The sequence below is a fragment of the Canis lupus genome, chromosome 17 (genome assembly GCF_011100685.1).
Source record: "Canis lupus familiaris isolate Mischka breed German Shepherd chromosome 17, alternate assembly UU_Cfam_GSD_1.0, whole genome shotgun sequence".
NCBI classification, from domain to species: domain Eukaryota; kingdom Metazoa; phylum Chordata; class Mammalia; order Carnivora; family Canidae; genus Canis; species Canis lupus.
In genome coordinates, this window is record NC_049238.1 from 57,237,948 (window position 1) to 57,257,909 (window position 19,962).

Consider the following 19,962-nt stretch of genomic DNA (forward strand, 5'->3'; position numbering starts at 1 on the left):
AAGATGTAACAGCACAGAAATCTAATAAGGCTAATGGCCACGAGGGAACACGATAGGCAGTTATCTGGATTTGTATCCCAGGTCTGGAGGGCGGTGATTCTGGGCTAGGCCTTCCCCTCTTCCTCACTCCCTCTTCCACAGAGGACCCCTGCCCCACCACTAGCCCAGGACGGTGACTGCAGCAGAGAAAGGCAGGAAGGACCACTAAGGATGGCCCCTCACTCTGCAGGGCCGCTGCTTCTGGGGACAACGGTGTCCAATCCAATCCGTTTCCATCTAAGAGTGTGCTTTTAAAAACATGATCCATGGGCAGAAACTCTGCTAGTGTAGATTTCCCAGGCACCACCATCTGTAGGATCTAAAGAAGCAAAAGAAGGACATTCAGTGTGAGTCTCACCCCGGGCATCCCTCTGCCCTTGCCCCCAGTACCTATTTCTTGTCTGAGGTAAGGCTATGCGGAGGGGCCCTCCTGCCCGCATTAGGAGCCTGCCCAGCTCCAAGCCTGGACCTCTGAGCCACCTGTGCCCAATGTCACAGGAGCCAGGGGACATGGGCAGGGTCCCCATGATGGTTCTGCCTGACAGAAGAGCAGGCTGGACAGTCTGGACAGTGAAGAGAGACTCCACAGAGTGCCACAGCGACATAAAATCTTTAATTCACTTAAAATTTCACTGTTGTAGGTTGCTTGCTCATGTGAGTTATTAGCATGAGACAAGGACAGGAACCCAGCTTTCCTCTTCAGAGGTATGATGCTATAGATCATGGGAGGGAGGGAACCTGGTTTAGAAACTGTCCCTTGAAAATCCCAAATTATTTCTCTCTCTCTCTCTCTCTCTCTGTCACTATCTCTCCTTCTGATGACTGAACTAGCTTGGCATACCTAATTGTCCCCTCTTTGCCATTGACTTGCCCTCAAGAATCATTTCACAAGCAAGCAAGCAAACAAACAACTCCCTGGCAGTGCTAAATCTAAATCTGGAACCCTGGTTGCTGAGCTCACGGTGTCAACACACCCTGCAGCCCCTGCCTGTCAGACCCCTTGTCCACCTTGCTGAGCACCTAACATCCTCGCAGAGGAGGCCAAGTGGTGTGAACTGAGGGCATCCTGCATACCCTGTCATCTCCCTGCTTTATCTGGGTATCTCCATTACCCATGGACCTCGTCCTCTTCCCTTGCTTCACATACTGCCCTTGGCAAAGCTTTTACCCTTCATCTACCAAAGGAGGGAAACAACACACACACACACACACACACACACACACACACACACACACACAGTATTTGGGGACTGTATTTGTTGAGATTTATGGGTTATTGAAGAAATTGCTTCTCACTCCTCTATTCTGCTTATTTTACCAACTTGTTAGATAAACTGAAGGCAGATGTCTGGGTCCATAAACTGTACGATTTTAATTCTGAATTCTTGATTCTCCTTTAAAAATCCTCCCATCTCCCCCTCAGGCAGTCCTCTTGCAGAAACCCTTCTCTCTTTCTACTTCTGCTCCCCTCTCCACTGACTTTCCAAATCTCACTGCTGTTCCCCAGGAGGAACTGCCTGGCAAAGCCCCCTCGTGCCAAGGCTTCTGGCTCCAACAGAATTCCCAACACCTTGTTTCTTCATGAATCTGTTGCCAACACACTAGTATCTACCTTTTCTGAAGCCACTCATCTTTGTTACTATCTCACTCCTTTGGAGGAAGGAGTTCTGTAGGTTCAGGTGTATAGCCTGGTTCCTTTACAGATGCCAAATTTGTTTCTATCAAAGTTCTAGGGGATCTTCCTATCATGGGCAGATCAGGGAAATGAGGTTGTTGTTGTTGTTGTTGTTGTTGTTGCTGTTTTCACATTCCAGAGTTAAAAACATGGCCTTTCCCCAGCTTTTGTCTTTCTAGAAAAAAGAGTCCCATGGATTCTATGTGCTCCTGATAGTACAAACTCCCCAAATAGTACAAACTTCTGATCATTTTGGAGTTGGAGACCCTGTCTGGCTTGGTTACACTATTGGAATTGCACCTGTCACCCAGAGGAAAAACTTTATGTCACCAACCCTACAAAATGTCACTCACCACCTTTACACTGGTCGCCGTGCGTACTTGCGGCGATACAGCTCATCCACCCGCTCCAGGTACCACGTGCCTGGGAAAAGACTGCTTGTGTCCCCAGGTGGTGAGAAATTCACTGTGAACGAGAAGAGGCAATACTTACAAAAAGCTACATGGGGTTAGGGAAGAGAAAAGAGTCCTAAGGATGCCTCCACCTGAAGCTCTCCTGGCTGTGTGGCAAGGGGCTGTGAAGCCACCTGTCACAACCCAGCAGAGCCCTGGACCTTGTACTAGATCTAGTACTAACCTTATGTGCTTGATCCAAGCAGCCATCTTGGATCAAGTACATAAGCCTTGGCTATTAGAAATTTGGTGTAGGAGTATGACGTTTTCCCACAGTGAACATGACCTTCTTCTCTTGAAGTCCTCTTTCTGTCCTCTTGCCAGTGTATATGTACACCTCAGATCTCCCTGTCTTCCAGTATGCCCTAAGTTCTCTGGCTCTGACTCATTGTATTATTTCTGGTCTTTGTCCACCAATGCTCATCTCAGAAGTCCTATTTCTATTTTAATTGCTTTTCCTCTTTGCCCTAAGGTGTCCCCTGTTCCAGAGAAGATGGATGACTACTAGGCCTAGGTTTTCTGGAACATTCCCGGTTCCGCATATTCTGTCTTTCTTTCAGACCACACTGCAAACCATATGTCCCAACTCTTGCTTGAGAAAAGATGTTTTGTTTTGGTATTGGTTTTAAAACCACCATCTGGTCTCTCTAGTCATAACTTTAGCTCCTTTTCCTTTGTTGCTTTATTGGGCAATATTTTGTTTTTTATGTTTGATAGGGAAAGGGGGCAGGTGAGCAAAAACAGTAATATCTGTTGATAATTTATTTAAGTACATTAATTCAATTAATCTCTTTGGCAATCCTGCAAAGTTGGTATGATTTTAGAAGTAAGACAACTGAGAAAACTTCAATAATTTTCCCAAAGATGAAGAGCTAGTGAGTGTCACAGGTTGGTTTAGATTTGAATATCTATCTCCAAAGTCTGGGCTCTTTTAACCGTTGCATAGATAGCCATTTCCAAGACCACATGTCTGGTGTCCTTGGGACTGCATTTTCAGCATCCTGTTTTGAGTAGTTAACTACAATCTATACCAAGAAGGTACATGCTGCCTCACACCTCTTCTCCACTCTGCCTTCTGCTTTACCACCCAATTTTTGCTCCTTTGGACCTAACAGATTTTCTCCCAATCATATCTCATAGACATCCTCAGCCCGGGCCACTATAGTCCAGACCTATGATGAATCTCCAGTTCTCTGCCACTGACAGAGTGGAATCTGAGAAAATTTCCTTCTCCTTTCTCTCTGTCTTTTTCTTACCCTTATGGTAGAATTGTTCCCTTTGGTCCATTATTTCTGTGAACTCCTGAGGGGACATACGCTTCCGGGAGGCGAGACGTTTTGGCAGGTCTGACATACTAGACACCAGCTTCTCCAGGGGGGATCCTGGGAATCAAAGGCAAGATTGTTAAATCTGCTTTCACTGTCATTATCACTGCAAGCCCAATAGAGAGCCAGGTTCTGTGGGAGCTCCAACCCTGGCGGAAAGTGCTGTGTGTGACTTGGAATATTGAGAAATGATAAAAATCAGCAAACATAATGTTAGTGAAACATATGGGGAGACACACTCTTTTATTCCAGGTATGTCCCACATAGTGCTAAGATGTACACCCTTGATCCCATCTGACATAAAGTAATCAAAAACATGTATTGAAAATCTCAAATCCATCAACTTCTCTTTAACCAGTTGCAACCAAATGGCCATTAATTACCTCCTGCCTGGACTGTTTGCTGGAACAACCTGTTTCCCCTTTCTACCTTTGTTTCTCTTCAACCTAGTTCCAAGTAGTAGCCAGGCAAATGCTTCAACTATATATAGTATACAAATGTACTCCATTGCTTAAATCCCTTCAGGGAGTTCCTCTGTTCTTTTTTTTTTTTTTTTCCAGAGATTTATTTATTTATTTAATTTGAGAGACAGACAGACAGAAATAGAAAGAGCACAAGCAGGGATGGGGCAGAAGGAGAGGGAGAAGCAGACTCCCCGCTGAGTAGGAAGCCTGTTGTGGGACACCATCCCAGGACCTGGAGATCTATACCTGAGCTGAAGGCAGATGCTTAACTGACTGAGCCACATAGGTGCCCCAATTCCTCTATACTTAAGCTCAACATTATTCTGTCCAGATGAGCCTCAGTAGTGGTGAGGCAGAGAGTGGTTTCTTTTATCGGAAGAATCTTACCAGAAGTGCCAATAGAAAGACAGGACTCACCTGGAGAAGCATCCTGGGACACTCTAAATGAAAAAAAACTTGCTGCCAAGCCAGAGCCGTAAGAGAAGGCCCCAATCCTGGAGCCAGCCAAGTCTTGGGCAGAGTGCCTGCATGGAAAGAAATCAAAACCCAAGAAGTGCATTGGCATTATATTCTGTCCTTCAAATAAACCATAAACCTATCACCCCAATCTAGTCAATGACTTGCAAGTAGAAATGGGCTCCAGGCATTTTGCACGAAGATGAGCTTTTGGAAGACCCTGTAGATAGACTCAGAAAGAAGAAAACTTGCCAGGGGACTGGCCAAAATCTAAGATACAAAAAGCACATTGAGCATAACAGAATTTGGGGCATAAAAGGAGCTTCTCCCCTCCTATGAGGACAAGAAGAATTCAGTGAAATCTGAGGTTTGGAGGTCAGGCCACTTCAAGGCTTCCAGGTTTTCTGGCAGTGTTTCAGCAGTTGTACCTTTTTATCATCCCCTCAACAGTAATAATTTGATTGAGTCCATATATGTATCTCCTATGTTATGTGCAGGTACTATAGTAAAGCATTTCCTTATAAAACCCATAAACAGAATATCAATAGAAATAACAACTAGCATCCAAGCACTTGATGAGGATTAGCATTTATAATTTAACATTTATGCATTTATAAATGCATTATAAATATAAATTATAAATGCATTTATAATTTAACATTTGTCAAAACACTAGACAGTAGGTATTGTTATTGTGCATGTTTTATAGATGGAGCAAGTGAAGCATGTAGAGGTCAAGTATTTTTCCAAGATCAAAGCTAATAAGTGGTATTTAGACCTCATTTATGGGTTCTAAAGCTAGACTCTCCTTTCTTTTTTTTTTTTTTTTAAAGCTAGACTCTCCTAACCACCATGCTTTACTAGGGACAGAGATTTTAAATGTATGAGATAAAAATATGCATCAAAGTCCTACAATTTTCTTGCTCCATCCAAGTAGATCTTACACATCCCTTAATATTATACATCATCACTTTGGAGACCACTGTTTCATACTGATTCTAAATCTGCCTATACATGCACCTTTGAAATGAGTTTCATTATCTTTTCTTCTATCTTTCCTTCCTTAAAAATTTCTGGATCAGAAGATGAACCAAACCTGGTTTACCCCTCAGACCATAAGGTGGGGGGTAGGAGGCAGGGCTACGTGCAGTACTCACTGGGACAGAAGGGAAGCCAGGCACCCGTAAAGAGATGAGGTGTACATATTCCCATTGTGTGTGGAGAGGTAAAGGGAGGCCTTGGTTTTCTTGTTGAATGAGTCCAGGGAGACCTTTTGAAGTGCTTTATCCATGTCCTTGTTGGTGTAGGTGTCTTCCAGCTTCAGCCCCCTGGGAGGCAGCCAGAGACACAGGCCAGGTGAGAGACCACAAAAGGGGAAAGAGACAGCAAGGGGGAAAAGTAAGAGCTCCTGGAGAGACTTTTAGACACATATTTTTACTACAAAATATTTGGAAATACAGACAAGCACAAAGTCCTACCATTCAGAGTGCATTTGGGTCAATTTTTCTTGTGGCATCCATCCCTGTTTTCATAAGGCTAACTAGAAAACAAAAGCATGCTATATATTCTATTCAGCATGAATCACTAACTAATTTTCTCTATGACCTTAAATCATCATCCCTAAGCATTTTAAAGGCTGCAGAATGAGCCATGATATGATGTGCCCTACTAGAACCAGTCTCCCCATTCCTGTCCTCCCCAGTTTAAGCACTACATGTTCCCTCACACACGTGGATTTACTGAGCCATTTTGGGCCTTTGTTTTGTGTTTTCTTTTTCTCCCCAAAGCCCTTGTATCAATTTACACATCTACTGTTGCCTGTTTTCCCAGAGCCTCATCAATTCTGGGTATTCAAAAATTTTTAAAGGCTATGTAAGGAAAATGGTAACTTGTTTAAATTTGTTACTAATGAGTAAGCACATTTGAAAATAGGAGTAACTGGCTTCAATCTACCTTCTCCCGCCGCGTAGGAAAAAAAGGCGGGAGAAGCCCCGGCGGCGTCTAGGGCTGTGCATTTCTTCTTTGGGGAAATTTCTGGTCCATATCTTTTGTTTATTTTTCTATTAGGGTGTTTATCACTGATGAGACTTCCATATATTAATGATATTAAACTATTGTCTTTGATATATGTTAGATTTTTTTTTCATGGGGCAAGTCTTATAAGTAGTGTTTGTGCTCATTTTGATGTTTTGTGTTTGATGTTAGTGGCAGGGTTAGTAGTAATAGTTAGTAATGGGGACAAATATTGGTAGAATACTCCAAAACTTGAACTAAACAGCTACCAAGAAGAAAAGGGAATATTTTGTTTCCAGTGGGAATTGTGTATTGAAGATAATTCTTTTCTATATGTCTTGGAGTAATGCATCAATAAACAATATTCTTCAAAGGGGGTGAGCTGGACTATCTCCACTTCATAGATAGGGAAATTAAGTTAATAGGGCAAGACATTAACTCAACAATGGCAAGTGAGAATGAGGCCTGTTGCTCCCAAGTTGCCATCCTGTACTGTGATTATTTGCTTTGAGGTGTTTCTGTCCATAAAGACTGTAAGATCCTTGAGGCAAGGATCATGGAGTCACATTCATTTTGGTATCCCTAGAGTCTAGAATGATGCCTGACGCATAGTTGATGCTCACAAAATGTTTACTGACTGAATGATTTATCCACTCTCCCTTTCCCCTTTTTCTTATTCTCTGACGCTTCTTATAGCCACTTTATTTAGAGGTGCTGGCAAATTCCCTGTGTTCCCTAGAGATAAAAGGTGGAGGGCCTTATGCAGACCATATGGACTTGGTGTCATTTCTATTCTGTTGGAGGACTGTCCCCTCCCTGCAGGGTTGGCTGATGATACAAACTCAAGGTGTGAGGAAATCTCCTCCTTCCTCAGCCCTCAAGAACCTCTAGGTTCCCCAAAGAGGACCTACCTGAAGGTCTCCAGCTCCTTATAGAGGCTGGTCTGTGTGTCACTGCTGGCTGACAGGAAGTCATTGAACATCAGGCGAGCCAGGGATTTCTGGACTATCTTGCAGAAGGGTGTGTGAAAGATCATAAACTGTAAGTCATCGAGAGTGAAAGGCCGATCGATGCCAGCTGGAAGAGGAAGTGTGAAAGTAAGGATGTGCCATGGAAGATGAGCCACGTAGACCTACACCCCAAGACCTAAGTATGCTGAGAGTCTTGTGGCAGCTCCTACTCCAGCAAACACATGTAAGGTTTGTTCATTGACTTTACAAGCATTTTACTAAGCACTCTACTTATAAAGAAAGGAAAAAAGAAACAAATGTTTTCTTCCTGTCTACTATTGCCAACCTTTATGACAGATAATTCCTCCAAATCAAACTAGTGTTGTGTTACTTTCTTTATTTTTCAGAGGAGGAAACAAAGTCTCTAAAATATGAAGATAGGTCATGTGTCCAAGGTTACCCAGCTTGAAAATGGCTGACATTGGATTTAGGTTCTGATGTCTCTGAACCTATCGACACCCCACACTGTCTCTTAGTACTGAGAGCCAAAGCAGCATCAATCAAATTCTATATTAGGTTAAGGAGCAAAATTAGAATGCTGAAAGAATTCAGAGTTGGTGAGAGCAATTAGCCAATAGCAAGTTTACAGTGGATGGAAGGTAGAGAAGTCCAAGTCCACTGCTTACTCATAGGAGCCAGCAGTGATGGCTGGCATCTGTTTCAGTGCAGTGGAAAGGGGTAAGACATGGCTCCTAAGGCCACCCCTATAGCATCCGTGCTCTGACACTTCCACAAGTGCCTTTTCCCACACTGAAAACTGCCTATCCAGGTGCCCTTCAGGCCATGGTTAATCAGGTAAGAACCCTTCTGTTTTTTAAAGTAGATTGCTCTGAACTTTTAAAATAAAGCTTGTTTCCCGATTATGAAAGCAGTACATATTTTCTTAGCAGGGAAACTCAAACTAAGGGTGAATATAAAATTAATTTGTAACATTACCATCCAAAGAAAAATCACTAACACTTTAGTACACTGAGAGTAGAAGTAAGATTTTTCATCATCGATCAGACTTTAAAAGGTAGCAAATTACAAACTGTGAGTCAAATCAATCCTGACTTCAACAGAAACAAATCCAAGCCCCAGTAGGATGTGGTTATTCTTGATTCACCACAGCACCTCCCTAGGTGGCTGACACCCACTGGTTTCCTATTGGCAGCTTTGGCCCTAGGTTGTTTACTTTCTTTCATTTAGCTCAAGTTAGAGGCAGGTTCATACTTGAATTTGGATTGCTTCCAGATGGACTTTAGCATAGACCCAGAGAAGGGTGTAGGAGGAAGGGAACATGAAGCAACTCCCTTGAGATCATTTTTGAAGGGGAGAAGAAACTTTGTCTAAAACTTTTAGAACCAACTCATGGCCCCAGAAATAGAATATCTACTTTCTGTCCTCTGAGTCCCATACCTTGTTTCCACTGTTTCTGGATTTTTTGACGGTATAATGTGTAACACCTGTCCAAGGCCCGTAGGTAGCACTGGATGGAGAGCTTCCCATCCACTATTGGGTACTCTGTAGCCGCATCTGGTTTGTAGAAGTCGTATACATTCTCCATGTGGGTTCCTCTAAGCCCTGGCAAGGCACACAGAGAGATTCAGGGACTGTATAACGCAGCCCTCATGGAGCAGAGAGGATGGAGAGCCATGTACTAACAGTTTCTTGGCCTTTCTCTGTCTGAGCCCACTCAAATTCCCTCCCAAATTTAAAGGGAGTTGAATAGATGGTTACTCATATAAATGAGATTTATATTTCCATTTCCATACGTATATGGCCTTAACCAAATCTGGAATAGATGCCAAAAGTCTCAAAGGAGAACCTTTCTCCTTATACCCAATTATCTTCTTTCACCTTAAATTGTCAGTCAGGCTCCTTAAAGAGCCTCATCTGCAGCGCCAATGTCATACATTCCATGCATCATTATTACAATGCATGATGGTGCAGAAGAGGAAACCTCACTAATCCCTCTCTTTCCTTCCTCTCTGCCCTTTGTTCCCCAGTTCAGCCCCTTGAAGGCAAGCCATGTCATCCTCAAATCCATACTTCAGCCCTGCGTAGTGGGTATGACAACTTGGGATTGGGAGCTATGCATTTGCTGTGCACAGTCTCTTGGTACCACATTTTCACAGTTTATCACAGACCTCTCTCGAGGGTCAGAGGGGCCTTGGGCCCAACTAGCATGGCCACAGCTCCAGCCCCACCTGTGGGGCGAGCATTCCCACTGGGATACACTGCAATGTCTCCACAGACCACCATCGCATAGCGACCTGTAATGAGAGACAAGAAGTAATTATCTCTACTGGAGATCACTACACAAATTTCAAGTAGACTGTGAGCAAGGCACAATTTTGAGTACTGAAGACAGACCAGTGAACAAAAATAAAAATCTCTTTCCTCATGATAAGTCTATATATCAGGTACAGTTACTCCCTCCTTATCCACACAGAAATGGAGGCCCAAAGAACTTCAGTCACTTGGCCCAAGCCACACAATTAATAGATGACATGATAAGGATTCAGAGTCAGGATTCTAACACAAATTCATTGAAACCCAAGAAATTTCTTCTAAGAATTATAACAATTCCAACTCCAACCCCAAATATAAATATATATATTTTTTTATATATTTGGAGTTGGAATATATATATATATATATATATATATATATATACACACACACTTCTTCAGATGGGCGAGAAGATCTCTGAATGGCAGTGTGGAAATGCACTGCACAGCAAATCATCCACCTCTTTTTGGCCTTGCTTTGAAATAAAGAATATTGGGTTAGATAATCTCTAAGGTCCCTGCCAACATTAAGAATTTATAATCAATGTTATAACTTACATTAATTATATTAATTATAAATCATTTTAATTATGAATGTTTTAAATTCCAGTTTCCACTTAGTAAACATACTAAGTGCCTTGACTATACAGATAATATTCATTCGCATCCCTGTGGATCTCTTGTACAGTCCTTTTACCAGCCCTGCAAGGCTGGTTGCCAAATAGAGCTCTGAGGCTGAAAGTAGTTAAGGGATTTAAGCAAGATACAGGATAATATATTGAGTACAAAATATACAGTGCCTTAATGGCTCAGGGGATTCAGTATCCAACTCTTGATTTCAGTCAGGTCATGATCTCAGGGTCGTGGGATCAAGCCCAGCACTGGGCTTGGGGGCTCAGCACAGAGTCTGCTTATCCCATGCCCTCTGTCCCTCCCCACTTCCTTCTCTCATAAATAAGCAGATAAATAAAATAATTTTAAAAAAAATATGTTAAGCAAAAGATAATTTCCTGGTAACCAGGCAAGGGAGTAAGAGAATAAATACTCCATGTAATAGTTTATCCTGTGACTCTTTTCTTTGTTTTGTTTTTTTATCCTGTGGTTCTTTAGGTCTATTTCTACCGGCATGCTTTCTCTTTAATACACAAGCTTGTTTAAATCTCCATCTCTCAGAGGCTCAGGAGAAACTTATGAGAAATAGGAATATGTTGGATTTGGTTGGGTGTCTCATCCATGCCACACACTATATTTAAGATATCAGATCCTCCACTTTTCTTACCTATAAATCAGGCATAATACCTACTTCCTAGGTATTAGGAAGTACCTAGGTATTAGGAAGCTTTGGGGGTCTAAATGAATGGCTATGTGAACACGCTACCTAATTAACAGTATAAAGCTATCCAGGTCTAAGCATTTATCATCATTGTGGTTGTCGATGATAGCAGCAGCTGTGTGAATAGGTTGTCGTCCCCTCCCTGATGAAATCGCTGGGGAAATGAAGAAACAAAACTGAGGATTCAACCTCTAACCCAGTTCCTTTCTTACATAAGATCTTGGGAAGCACATACCATCCCAGGAGCTGGATTCCACCCAGTTGGCAGCATTGAAGAGGGAGGCAGTGCCACCGTAGCAGGCATTGGTGGTATCTATGCCCTCAATGTCAGTATTGCCCGAATCCTGGAAGAGCTCCATGAGCACTGTTTTGACAGCCTTGGACCTGTCAATGATGGTCTCAGTGCCCACTTCCAGCCAACCCACAGAGTCCCATGGGAGCTGTGTGCGTTCCATCAGCCGCTGCACCACCGTCAGGCACAGGGAGTTGATGTCCTCCTGGACGGAGCAGAAGCCCATATGGGTTTGGCCCAAGCCCACCGTGTACCTCCCTGCTTCCACATTGTTATACTTCTCCAGGTCTGTTTGGTCCACATACTGGGCAGGGAAATAGACCTCCAGGGCAAGGATGCCCACATCCTTTGGCCAAGTGTCTGTTTTGGCCAAGGGGCCAGCAGAGATTGTAGAAAGCCTGTAGTGGAGATAACAATCAAAATCCTAGTAATGGTCTCCAGCCAGTCTCCTCAAAATACAATATAGCAATCATTTCATTCATTTTTCATGTGTTTTGAAGCTATATTATCAGATGAGTACAAGTTTAAGGTGGTTATCTTTCTGTTGAGTTAACCCTTTTATCCTTATCAAAGGTCCCTCTTCAATTTATCTTTGTGATAGTCCTGCCACCAAGTCTACTTTTCCTGATGTTAAGAAAGCTGCCTTAGCAAAGAAGAAGTCAAACTCTCCCTCTTTGCCGATGACATGATACTCTACATAGAAAACCCAAAAGTCTCCACCCCAAGATTGCTAGAACTCATACAGCAATTCGGTAGCGTGGCAGGATACAAAATCAATGCCCAGAAGTCAGTGGCATTTCTATACACTAACAATGAGACTGAAGAAAGGGAAATTAAGGAGTCAATCCCATTTACAATTGCACCCAAAAGCATAAGATACCTAGGAATAAACCTAACCAAAGATGTAAAGGATCTATACCCTCAAAACTATAGAACACTTCTGAAAGAAATTGAGGAAGACACAAAGAGATGGAAAAATATTCCATGCTCATGGATTGGCAGAATTAATATTGTGAAAATGTCAATGTTACCCAGGGCAATATACACGTTTAATGCAATCCCTATCAAAATACCATGGACTTTCCTCAGAGAGTTAGAACAAATTATTTTAAGATTTGTGTGGAATCAGAAAAGACCCCGAATAGCCAGGGGAATTTTAAAAAAGAAAACCATATCTGGGGGCATCACAATGCCAGATTTCAGGTTGTACTACAAAGCTGTGGTCATCAAGACAGTGTGGTACTGGCACAAAAACAGACACATAGATCAATGGAACAGAATAGAGAATCCAGAAGTGGACCCTGAACTTTATGGTCAACTAATATTCGATAAAGGAGGAAAGACTATCCACTGGAAGAAAGACAGTCTCTTCAATAAATGGTGCTGGGAAAATTGGACATCCACATGCAGAAGAATGAAACTAGACCACTCTCTTTCACCATACACAAAGATAAACTCAAAATGGATGAAAGATCTAAATGTGAGACAAGATTCCATCAAAATCCTAGAGAAGAACACAGGCAACACCCTTTTTGAACTCGGCCATAGTAACTTCTTGCAAGATACATCCACAAAGGCAAAAGAAACAAAAGGAAAAATGAACTATTGGGACTTCATCAAGATAAGAAGCTTTTGCACAGCAAAGGATACAGTCAACAAAACTCAAAGACAACCTACAGAATGGGAGAAGATATTTGCAAATGACATATCAGATAAAGGGCTAGTTTCCAAGATCCCTAAAGAACTTATTAAACTCAACACCAAAGAAACAAACAATCCAATCATGAAATGGGCAAAAGACATGAACAGAAATCTCACAGAGGAAGACATAGACATGGCCAACAAGCACATGAGAAAATGCTCTGCATCACTTGCCATCAGGGAAATACAAATCAAAACCACAATGAGATACCACCTCACACCAGTGAGAATGGGGAAAATTAACAAGGCAGGAAACAACAAATGTTGGAGAGGATGCGGAGAAAAGGGAACCCTCATACACTGTTGGTGGGAATGTGAACTGGTGCAGCCACTCTGGAAAACTGTGTGGAGGTTCCTCAAACAGTTAAAAATATACCTGCCCTATGACCCAGCAATTGCACTGTTGGGGATTTACCCCAAAGATACAAATGCAATGAAACGCCAGGACACCTGCACCCCGATGTTTCTAGCAGCAATGGCCACGATAGCCAAACTGTGGAAGGAGCCTCGGTGTCCAACGAAAGATGAATGGATAAAGAAGATGTGGTTTATGTATACAATGGAATATTACTCAGCTATTAGAAATGACAAATACCCACCATTTGCTTCAACGTGGATGGAACTGGAGGGTATTATGCTGAGTGAAGTAAGTCAGTCGGAGAAGGACAAACATTATATGTTCTCATTCATTTGGGGAATCTAAATAATAGTGAAAGGGAATATAAGGGAAGGGAGAAGAAATGTGTGGGAAATATCAGAAAGGGAGACAGAACGTAAAGACTGCTAACTCTGGGAAACGAACTAGGGGTGGTAGAAGGGGAGGAGGGCGGGGGGTGGGAGTGAATGGGTGACAGGCACTGGGGGTTATTCTGTATGTTACTAAATTGAACACCAATAAAAAATAAATTAAAAAAAAAAAGAAAGCTGCCTTAGTTTTTCTTTACTGTTTGCGTGGTATATCTTTTGTTGTCCTTTTATATCTTTCATTTCTCAGGGTCTTTATATTTACCACACATCTCTTCCTTTTTTTAAAAAAAGATTTTATTTATTTATTCATGACAGAGAGAGAGAGAGAGAAAGGCAGAGACACAGGCAGAAGGAGAAGCAAGCTCCATGCCGGGAGCCCTACGCAGGACTCGATCCCGGGACCCCAGGATCATGCCCCGGACCAAAGGCAGGCACCAAACTGGTGAGCCACCCAGGGACCCCCAACACATCTCTTCCAAACAGCCCATAGTTGGGTCTTTTTTTTTGTTTTTCACAAGTCTTACAATATTGGTGCTTTAATTGGAGTAACTAGTTCAATTATATTTATTGTAATGACTAATATAGATGGGATTGAATCTACTATCTCACCATTTCTATTTGTCTCATATGTCCTTTGCTTCTTTATTTCTTCTGTCTGGCATTCTTCTGGATTAAACAAGTATTTATTAATCCATTTTGTCTTTTCCTTTTCTTTTAATAATGACCTCAGATTACAATATGCATGCTTGGTTTATTGTAATCTAACTTAAATGAATACTTCTACTGTTTTCTGAACAGTGAAAACCATACTTTAACTTGGTTTATCCTCTCCAACCCTTTGAGCTATTATTGTCATATGGTTTACTTCTACACATGTTATAAACCTCATAGGTCATGACTTTAAAAATCTCATTCAGTTTTAAGGTGCTCCTTTCATTATTCCCTTCCTCCTTGTTTCTTTTTACTACACAAGAACACATCTGTTGTTTTTCTACTTTTTAAGGAAATTTCCTGCTTGATTCCATTCTCTCTGCCTTTTTTTTAAATAAATTTATTTTTTATTGGTGTTCAATTTGTCAACATACAGAATAACATCCAGTGCTCATCCCGTCAAGTGCCCACCTCAGTGCCCATCACCCAGTCACCCCCACCCCCCGCCCACCTCCCCTTCCACCACCCCTAGTTCATTTCCCAGAGTTAGGAGTCTTCATGTTCTGTCTCCCTTTCTGATATTTCCCACTTATTTTTTCTCCTTTCCCCTTTATTCCCTTTCACTATTTTTTATATTCCCCAAATGAATGAGAACATATAATGTTTGTCCTTCTCCGATTGACTTATTTCACTCAGCATAATACCCTCCAGTTCCATCCAGGTCGAAGCAAATTATCTCTCTGCCTTTTCTGATTGGGCCTCTGAATATTTATGGAGCACATCCAACACAGTGCTGGATTCCAGATGCACAGTAGTGAAGAAGGCATCTTTGTGCTCACCAAGAGAGCATGGTCTAATGGAAGAGGCAGACATTTTACAGCTTAATACATAGTATAACAAGAAAAGGCTGTAAGAATACAGAAGACAGAGAGAACAATTCTAAATAGGAACAGAGGGAGAAGATAATCTGTTTCTTCCCTAGACCTACCCACTTGTCTTCAATCCTGACTCCTAATACCCCTGGTGAAAGTCTGGAGTTTCTCCTTCCAGCTACAAATATAGAAATCACCAAATCCACCTCCATCTGTTCCATGAAAGTACCTGAAATCCTGTGACGTTAGTGATATTCTTCATTTTACAGATGGTGAAATCAAAGTCTGCATTGAAGCGATGTTCAGAATACCTTCATCATTATGCATGTGTTAGAAATATCCTGTCCTTTCACCACTGTGGGACCACCAAGGCATTCACCAGTGCCACCAGAGTCCTTTGACTCATATCTGGCTACAGAATTCCTTTTTTAAAAGATTTTATTTATTTATTCATGAGACACAGAGAGAGAGAGAGAGAGAGAGAGAGAGGCAGAGACATAGGCAGAGGGAGAAGCAGGCTCCCTGCAGGGAGCCTGACATGGAACTCTAACCTGGGTCTCCAGGATCAGGCCCTGGGCTGAAGACAGCACTAAACCCCTGAGCTACCCAGGCTGCCCATGGCTACAGAATTCCTGACCATGGTGAATGACAAGATGGCTTCACAGGTACATGCATTTAGCTCTACAGCATAGAAACTATAGCTCAGATTGAGTATGTTTGTCAATCATCCTGAGGTCTAGGCTTTTGGTAAACCCCAGTTCTCCCATCAGAAAGGTCACTTTGAAGCACTGTGAGGCAAAATAGATCACAAGATCATAAGGCAGAGTATAAATATTCATCTGTATCTGACAAGAGAGGCTTGGAATTTAGTTATCTGCCCTATTTATTTGGTGTTCCCCAGGTAATTGGAGTTTGTACTCACAAATATTTGTGGAGAATCCTCCACAGTTCATAGGAGCCAATGATTAGCCAACATTGTTCCTATGCTTGGCTGGCTTCCCCCTCAGCCTCATTCTCCTTCTGCCTTTTCTGAGTGCACTGCCTCACTCTTTTTCCAGTTAGAAATCTGAACTTTCAAAGAGAGGTTCCAAGAATCAGCCACTTGGTAACTTTTGGAACGATCTTAGTAGGGGGCTATTTCTGGAAATGGATTCTGGAGCCTTGAGAAAAAGTTAGCTTGTAGAGGCTTCCAGAAAGATCAGACCACTGCAGTTAAGAGTGTTCTTCTAATGTTGTATATTTTCTCTGGAGAATAATCACTGTATTTAATTTAAAATTGGTTTTGTTCTGAGGTTACTTGGTTTCAGATTAAGCTTAAACCATTAAGCTTTTCTTTCTTTATTCCATCTCTCCTCCTTCTCTCATGTGTCAAAATTCACTGTTACATGCCAGGCACTGTGCTAGTGAGAGGGTGCTGAGGTAGAGAAGGTGGGAAAAGAAAAGAGGAAATCAAGATTCTTAGGACTTCCTCAATCAGTGGGAGGAATACACGAGCACATGGTGGGAGTCAGAATGTGAGAAGGGCCTCAAGAGGGATATAGGCAAAATCCTACGGAGTTTGGAGGAAGTGGAGATTTCATGTGGGTGGTAGGCTCAGAAAAGGCTTCATGGAAGAGGCTAAATTTGAGATCAACTTTGAAGGATGAGTAGAACTTCTGATGCTGAAGAATTAGAGGGGGTTGCATGGGGCGGCATTCATAGCGGGAGGTGACTAAGTAAGTAGGGAGTGAAGAGTGAAGAGGATTAGGGACACAGCACATGAGAAAAACAGATGGGGACTACCAAGTGGAAGGCATGATTCTTCTTTAATCAGTGGTGAAGCATAAGCTCAGATGGAAGTTCTTGGGTTGGATTTAGAGCTGGTGCAGGTTGTAGTGGATGGGACAGATGAACAGAGAAAGAGAGACAAAGAGAGACTCAAGAAAGATTTTTAATACTTTCAGGCCACAGAAAGTGGGATGAGCTGCAAGTACCCTGGAAAAGGGAAACATGTGAACCAAGGATGCCAGGAGGGGTAAGTTGGAAGAGTTCTAAAGTTTGTCTTTTGCTGGGCTTATTGAAAAAAAATCCATGTCAATCTTCACAAATACAAGAACAGCTTAAATGCTGACCTGGGGACATGTGCCCTGTCTAAAGAGGGTGGAGGAGAGTGTGGGCAATGGCAGAGAATTAGGAAGAAAATAAGAAGGCTAAGGAACATCATTCCCTACTCCACACATTTATACAGTCAGGTCCCTGGATCCCAGGCAAGGAAAGACACTGGATCAACATTGTTTTTCTATGTGTTCATGGAATGCAGTGTGGAAGTGGGAGGGATGGGCTAGTCCCACAGTCCAGTGGATGGTTTGGAGACCTAAGACCTTAGCTATAGCTATTACCATCAGTGTTCACAAGCTTCAAGCATGTGGGCCAAACCGGGGAGTGTTTACAAATAAAAGGCATGCATGTGTGCTTCTATGCACCACACATTGCACACAGACACACCATCTTACCTTTACATCCCATTTCCCCATTTCATGAATCATACTTCTGATCCCTAGTCCACTTGGAATCTTGCTACAATGACTTGAAGGAGCTGGTTTGACTAACATTGCAGTTGACCCAGAATGCTGCAGGTCTTGGCAGGATTTGGGGGAAAGGGGGGAACAGTGGTGGAGAAGAGAATGCTAGGGACCCTGGTACTCGTATTTCCACTGCTTCATGCAGCTGGTGCAGTGAAAGATGTCATCATCTATAAATAGCAGGTATCAGAGATTTGGGATACTGGAACTCTGTAACTGAGAGGGACCATCTGTTTAGAGAGGAGGTAACTGAGACCCTAGCAGATGAACTTGCTTATCTAAGGCTGTGAGCAAGACTTGCCAACCTTTCCCTGGGATGCTAGGGAACTTTCCCTTATGTCAAGCCCTCTGCCTATCTTTTACTGGTTCCACGACACTTCTCAAAGAGTGGCCTGCAACAGTCCCTGGGAACAATGTGACTCACCTTTGGTGGGCTCCTGGAAGAAGGCTAGCTGGTGAGAGGAAGGCTTCCTTCATTGTTGTCTTTACTTGGAAAACCCTCTTCACTGAAGTCAACAGCCGTTGCATTTTCAGAGGTAGAAGCACAGAACCAACAATTCACAGTCCTTGGGAGAGCTGTCCAGCAAGCACCCCATTGGGCTTTATAGAGCTCTGAGACTCCTGACTCTGGAAGCTCCGCCTTTGCTTATCAAGGCTCAGATGGCTTCTAAAACTGGGCCAAAGGTCTCTCAGGACATGGGTGAGTTGAAGGAAAACATCATCTTTCCAACTTGTACACAGCTGCCCTGATTCTGGGCAGGTGTAAGAATGGGTGGCTCTGATTCCTCCTTTCTTTTTTTTTTTTTTTTAATACTTTTTTTTAAAGTTTTTATTTATTTATGATAGTCACACAGAGAGAGCGAGAGAGGCAGAGACACAGGCAGAGGGAGAAGCAGGCTCCATGCACCGGGAGCCCGACGTGGGATTCGATCCCGGGTCTCCAAGATCGCGCCCTGGGCCAAAGGCAGGCGCTAAACCGCTGCGCCACCCAGGGATCCCTGATTCCTCCTTTCTCAGCTCTTGTAGTAGCCTTACTTATGACCAGCCAGTTCAGGGGGCTATGATGGTCCTTGTCACACATCCTGAGATGACCCCATCTGCCCCGTCTTGGTCTCTGGCTGCTGTTCCAGAATGCTCTCTGTGGAGTTAGCTGTTATTATTCTAATGCATTATGCATAATAAGGAACATCTTTCAAAACCAAAAGAATGAATCTTTTAATAGTGGCCTTTAAGTAGTTAGGAGATATTGGCACACAGGCAAGGGGTAGGGGTAGAGAGGATGTGGAGCATACCACATCTCTCCTCTCTTTACTGTCACTCTTATGTAAATATAGTCGTACACAACCTCCAAATGAACTGCAAGAAGGCTACAATAGCAGTGCAGAAGCCCCAAAAGGGCTGTCTTTGGGAGGAAAGTTCCACTTTACAGATGAGGCCAGTGATACGTAGTCAGATGGCAGGACTTTCCCAAAGACCTAAGTGACAGGTTGGGGACTCATCTATGTCTTTTGACTCCAGATTCTGGTCTTTCCACTCTGCTTATCAATAAAATTTCCTGCCATCTGACCTTCTCATTCATGGCATTAGTCTTCCTCTGTCTTTTATGAGGGTCATGCCTTTATTCATTGGTTCACTCAGTAAAACTCCCCCATCTAATGTGACTCTTTGGAAGGCATGGAGAAGAGCCAGAGTGGTTCTTGCTTTAGGGGAGTCAGAGGTAACTTCATTTTCCTGCTGGCAGAGACCTTCTAGGTTTTCCCCAGAAGTCCATGTCTCCTGAGTCTTTCGTCATGTTTAGATTCTTGACCCCACACACCTTGATGTATTACTGCTCTAACCGAACCTCCCAGCTTACTCTGTCACCCATGCCCTACCCCTGAGCCTTTTGCAAAGTTCTATCATCAATTTAAAATTCTTTGTTTCCAATTTCTTTTCTGAAAATGACCTTTGTTTCTTAATCTGTCTCAACATACAGCTTTCAAATGGTGATTGAGCTTTTTGCCTGCCCCACAAAATCCACCCCCTGGCCACCTGTACCCAAGATACCACTCTGCTTAGACTAAGGCTCATATCCTTTTTGCTCTGCATTGATACTGCC

General features: G+C 42.7%; 1 protein-coding gene and 1 long non-coding RNA gene across 3 annotated transcripts in view; one reads left to right on the forward strand and one right to left on the reverse strand.

The window, feature by feature from the left end:
* On the reverse strand, window positions 1-18,489 carry HMGCS2 (3-hydroxy-3-methylglutaryl-CoA synthase 2). Of its 2 annotated transcripts, none has more exons than XM_038561927.1 (10): window positions 18,289-18,489; window positions 11,276-11,730; window positions 9,564-9,689; window positions 8,833-8,997; window positions 7,336-7,501; window positions 5,569-5,739; window positions 4,373-4,479; window positions 3,423-3,548; window positions 2,071-2,179; window positions 1-358 (listed from the first exon to the last, which is right to left on the reverse strand). In XM_038561927.1, exons 1-9 carry the CDS (start codon window positions 18,390-18,392, stop codon window positions 2,073-2,075), a joined length of 1,527 nt encoding a protein of 508 aa, XP_038417855.1. In that variant the 5' UTR covers window positions 18,393-18,489; the 3' UTR covers window positions 1-358; window positions 2,071-2,072. The 2 variants fall into 2 exon arrangements, with proteins under 2 accessions (XP_038417855.1, XP_038417854.1); XM_038561926.1 differs by having other exon boundaries at window positions 2,068-2,179; window positions 18,289-18,488.
* The window catches only part of LOC111090692, a 15,961-nt gene continuing 12,284 nt past the window's right edge, over window positions 16,286-19,962 (forward strand). Inside the window, exons 1-2 of the long non-coding RNA XR_005372676.1 lie at window positions 16,286-16,408; window positions 17,247-17,317. This is a non-coding gene — a long non-coding RNA (uncharacterized LOC111090692). The remainder of the gene's footprint in view (window positions 16,409-17,246; window positions 17,318-19,962) is intronic.

Bases quoted from the DNA above. Each gene is read 5' to 3' on its own strand.
- HMGCS2 (XM_038561927.1), bottom strand. From the start codon at position 18,392: ATGCAACGGCTGTTGACTTCAGTGAAGAGGGTTTTCCAAGTAAAGACA. The intron at 8,998-9,563 runs GTCTGTGATAAA...GTGCCTTGCCAG, and splicing joins CCCTCTGACCCTCGAGAGAG to GGCTTAGAGGAACCCACATG. The intron at 5,740-7,335 runs GTAGGTCCTCTT...GCTGCCTCCCAG, and splicing joins AAGGAGCTGGAGACCTTCAG to GGGGCTGAAGCTGGAAGACA.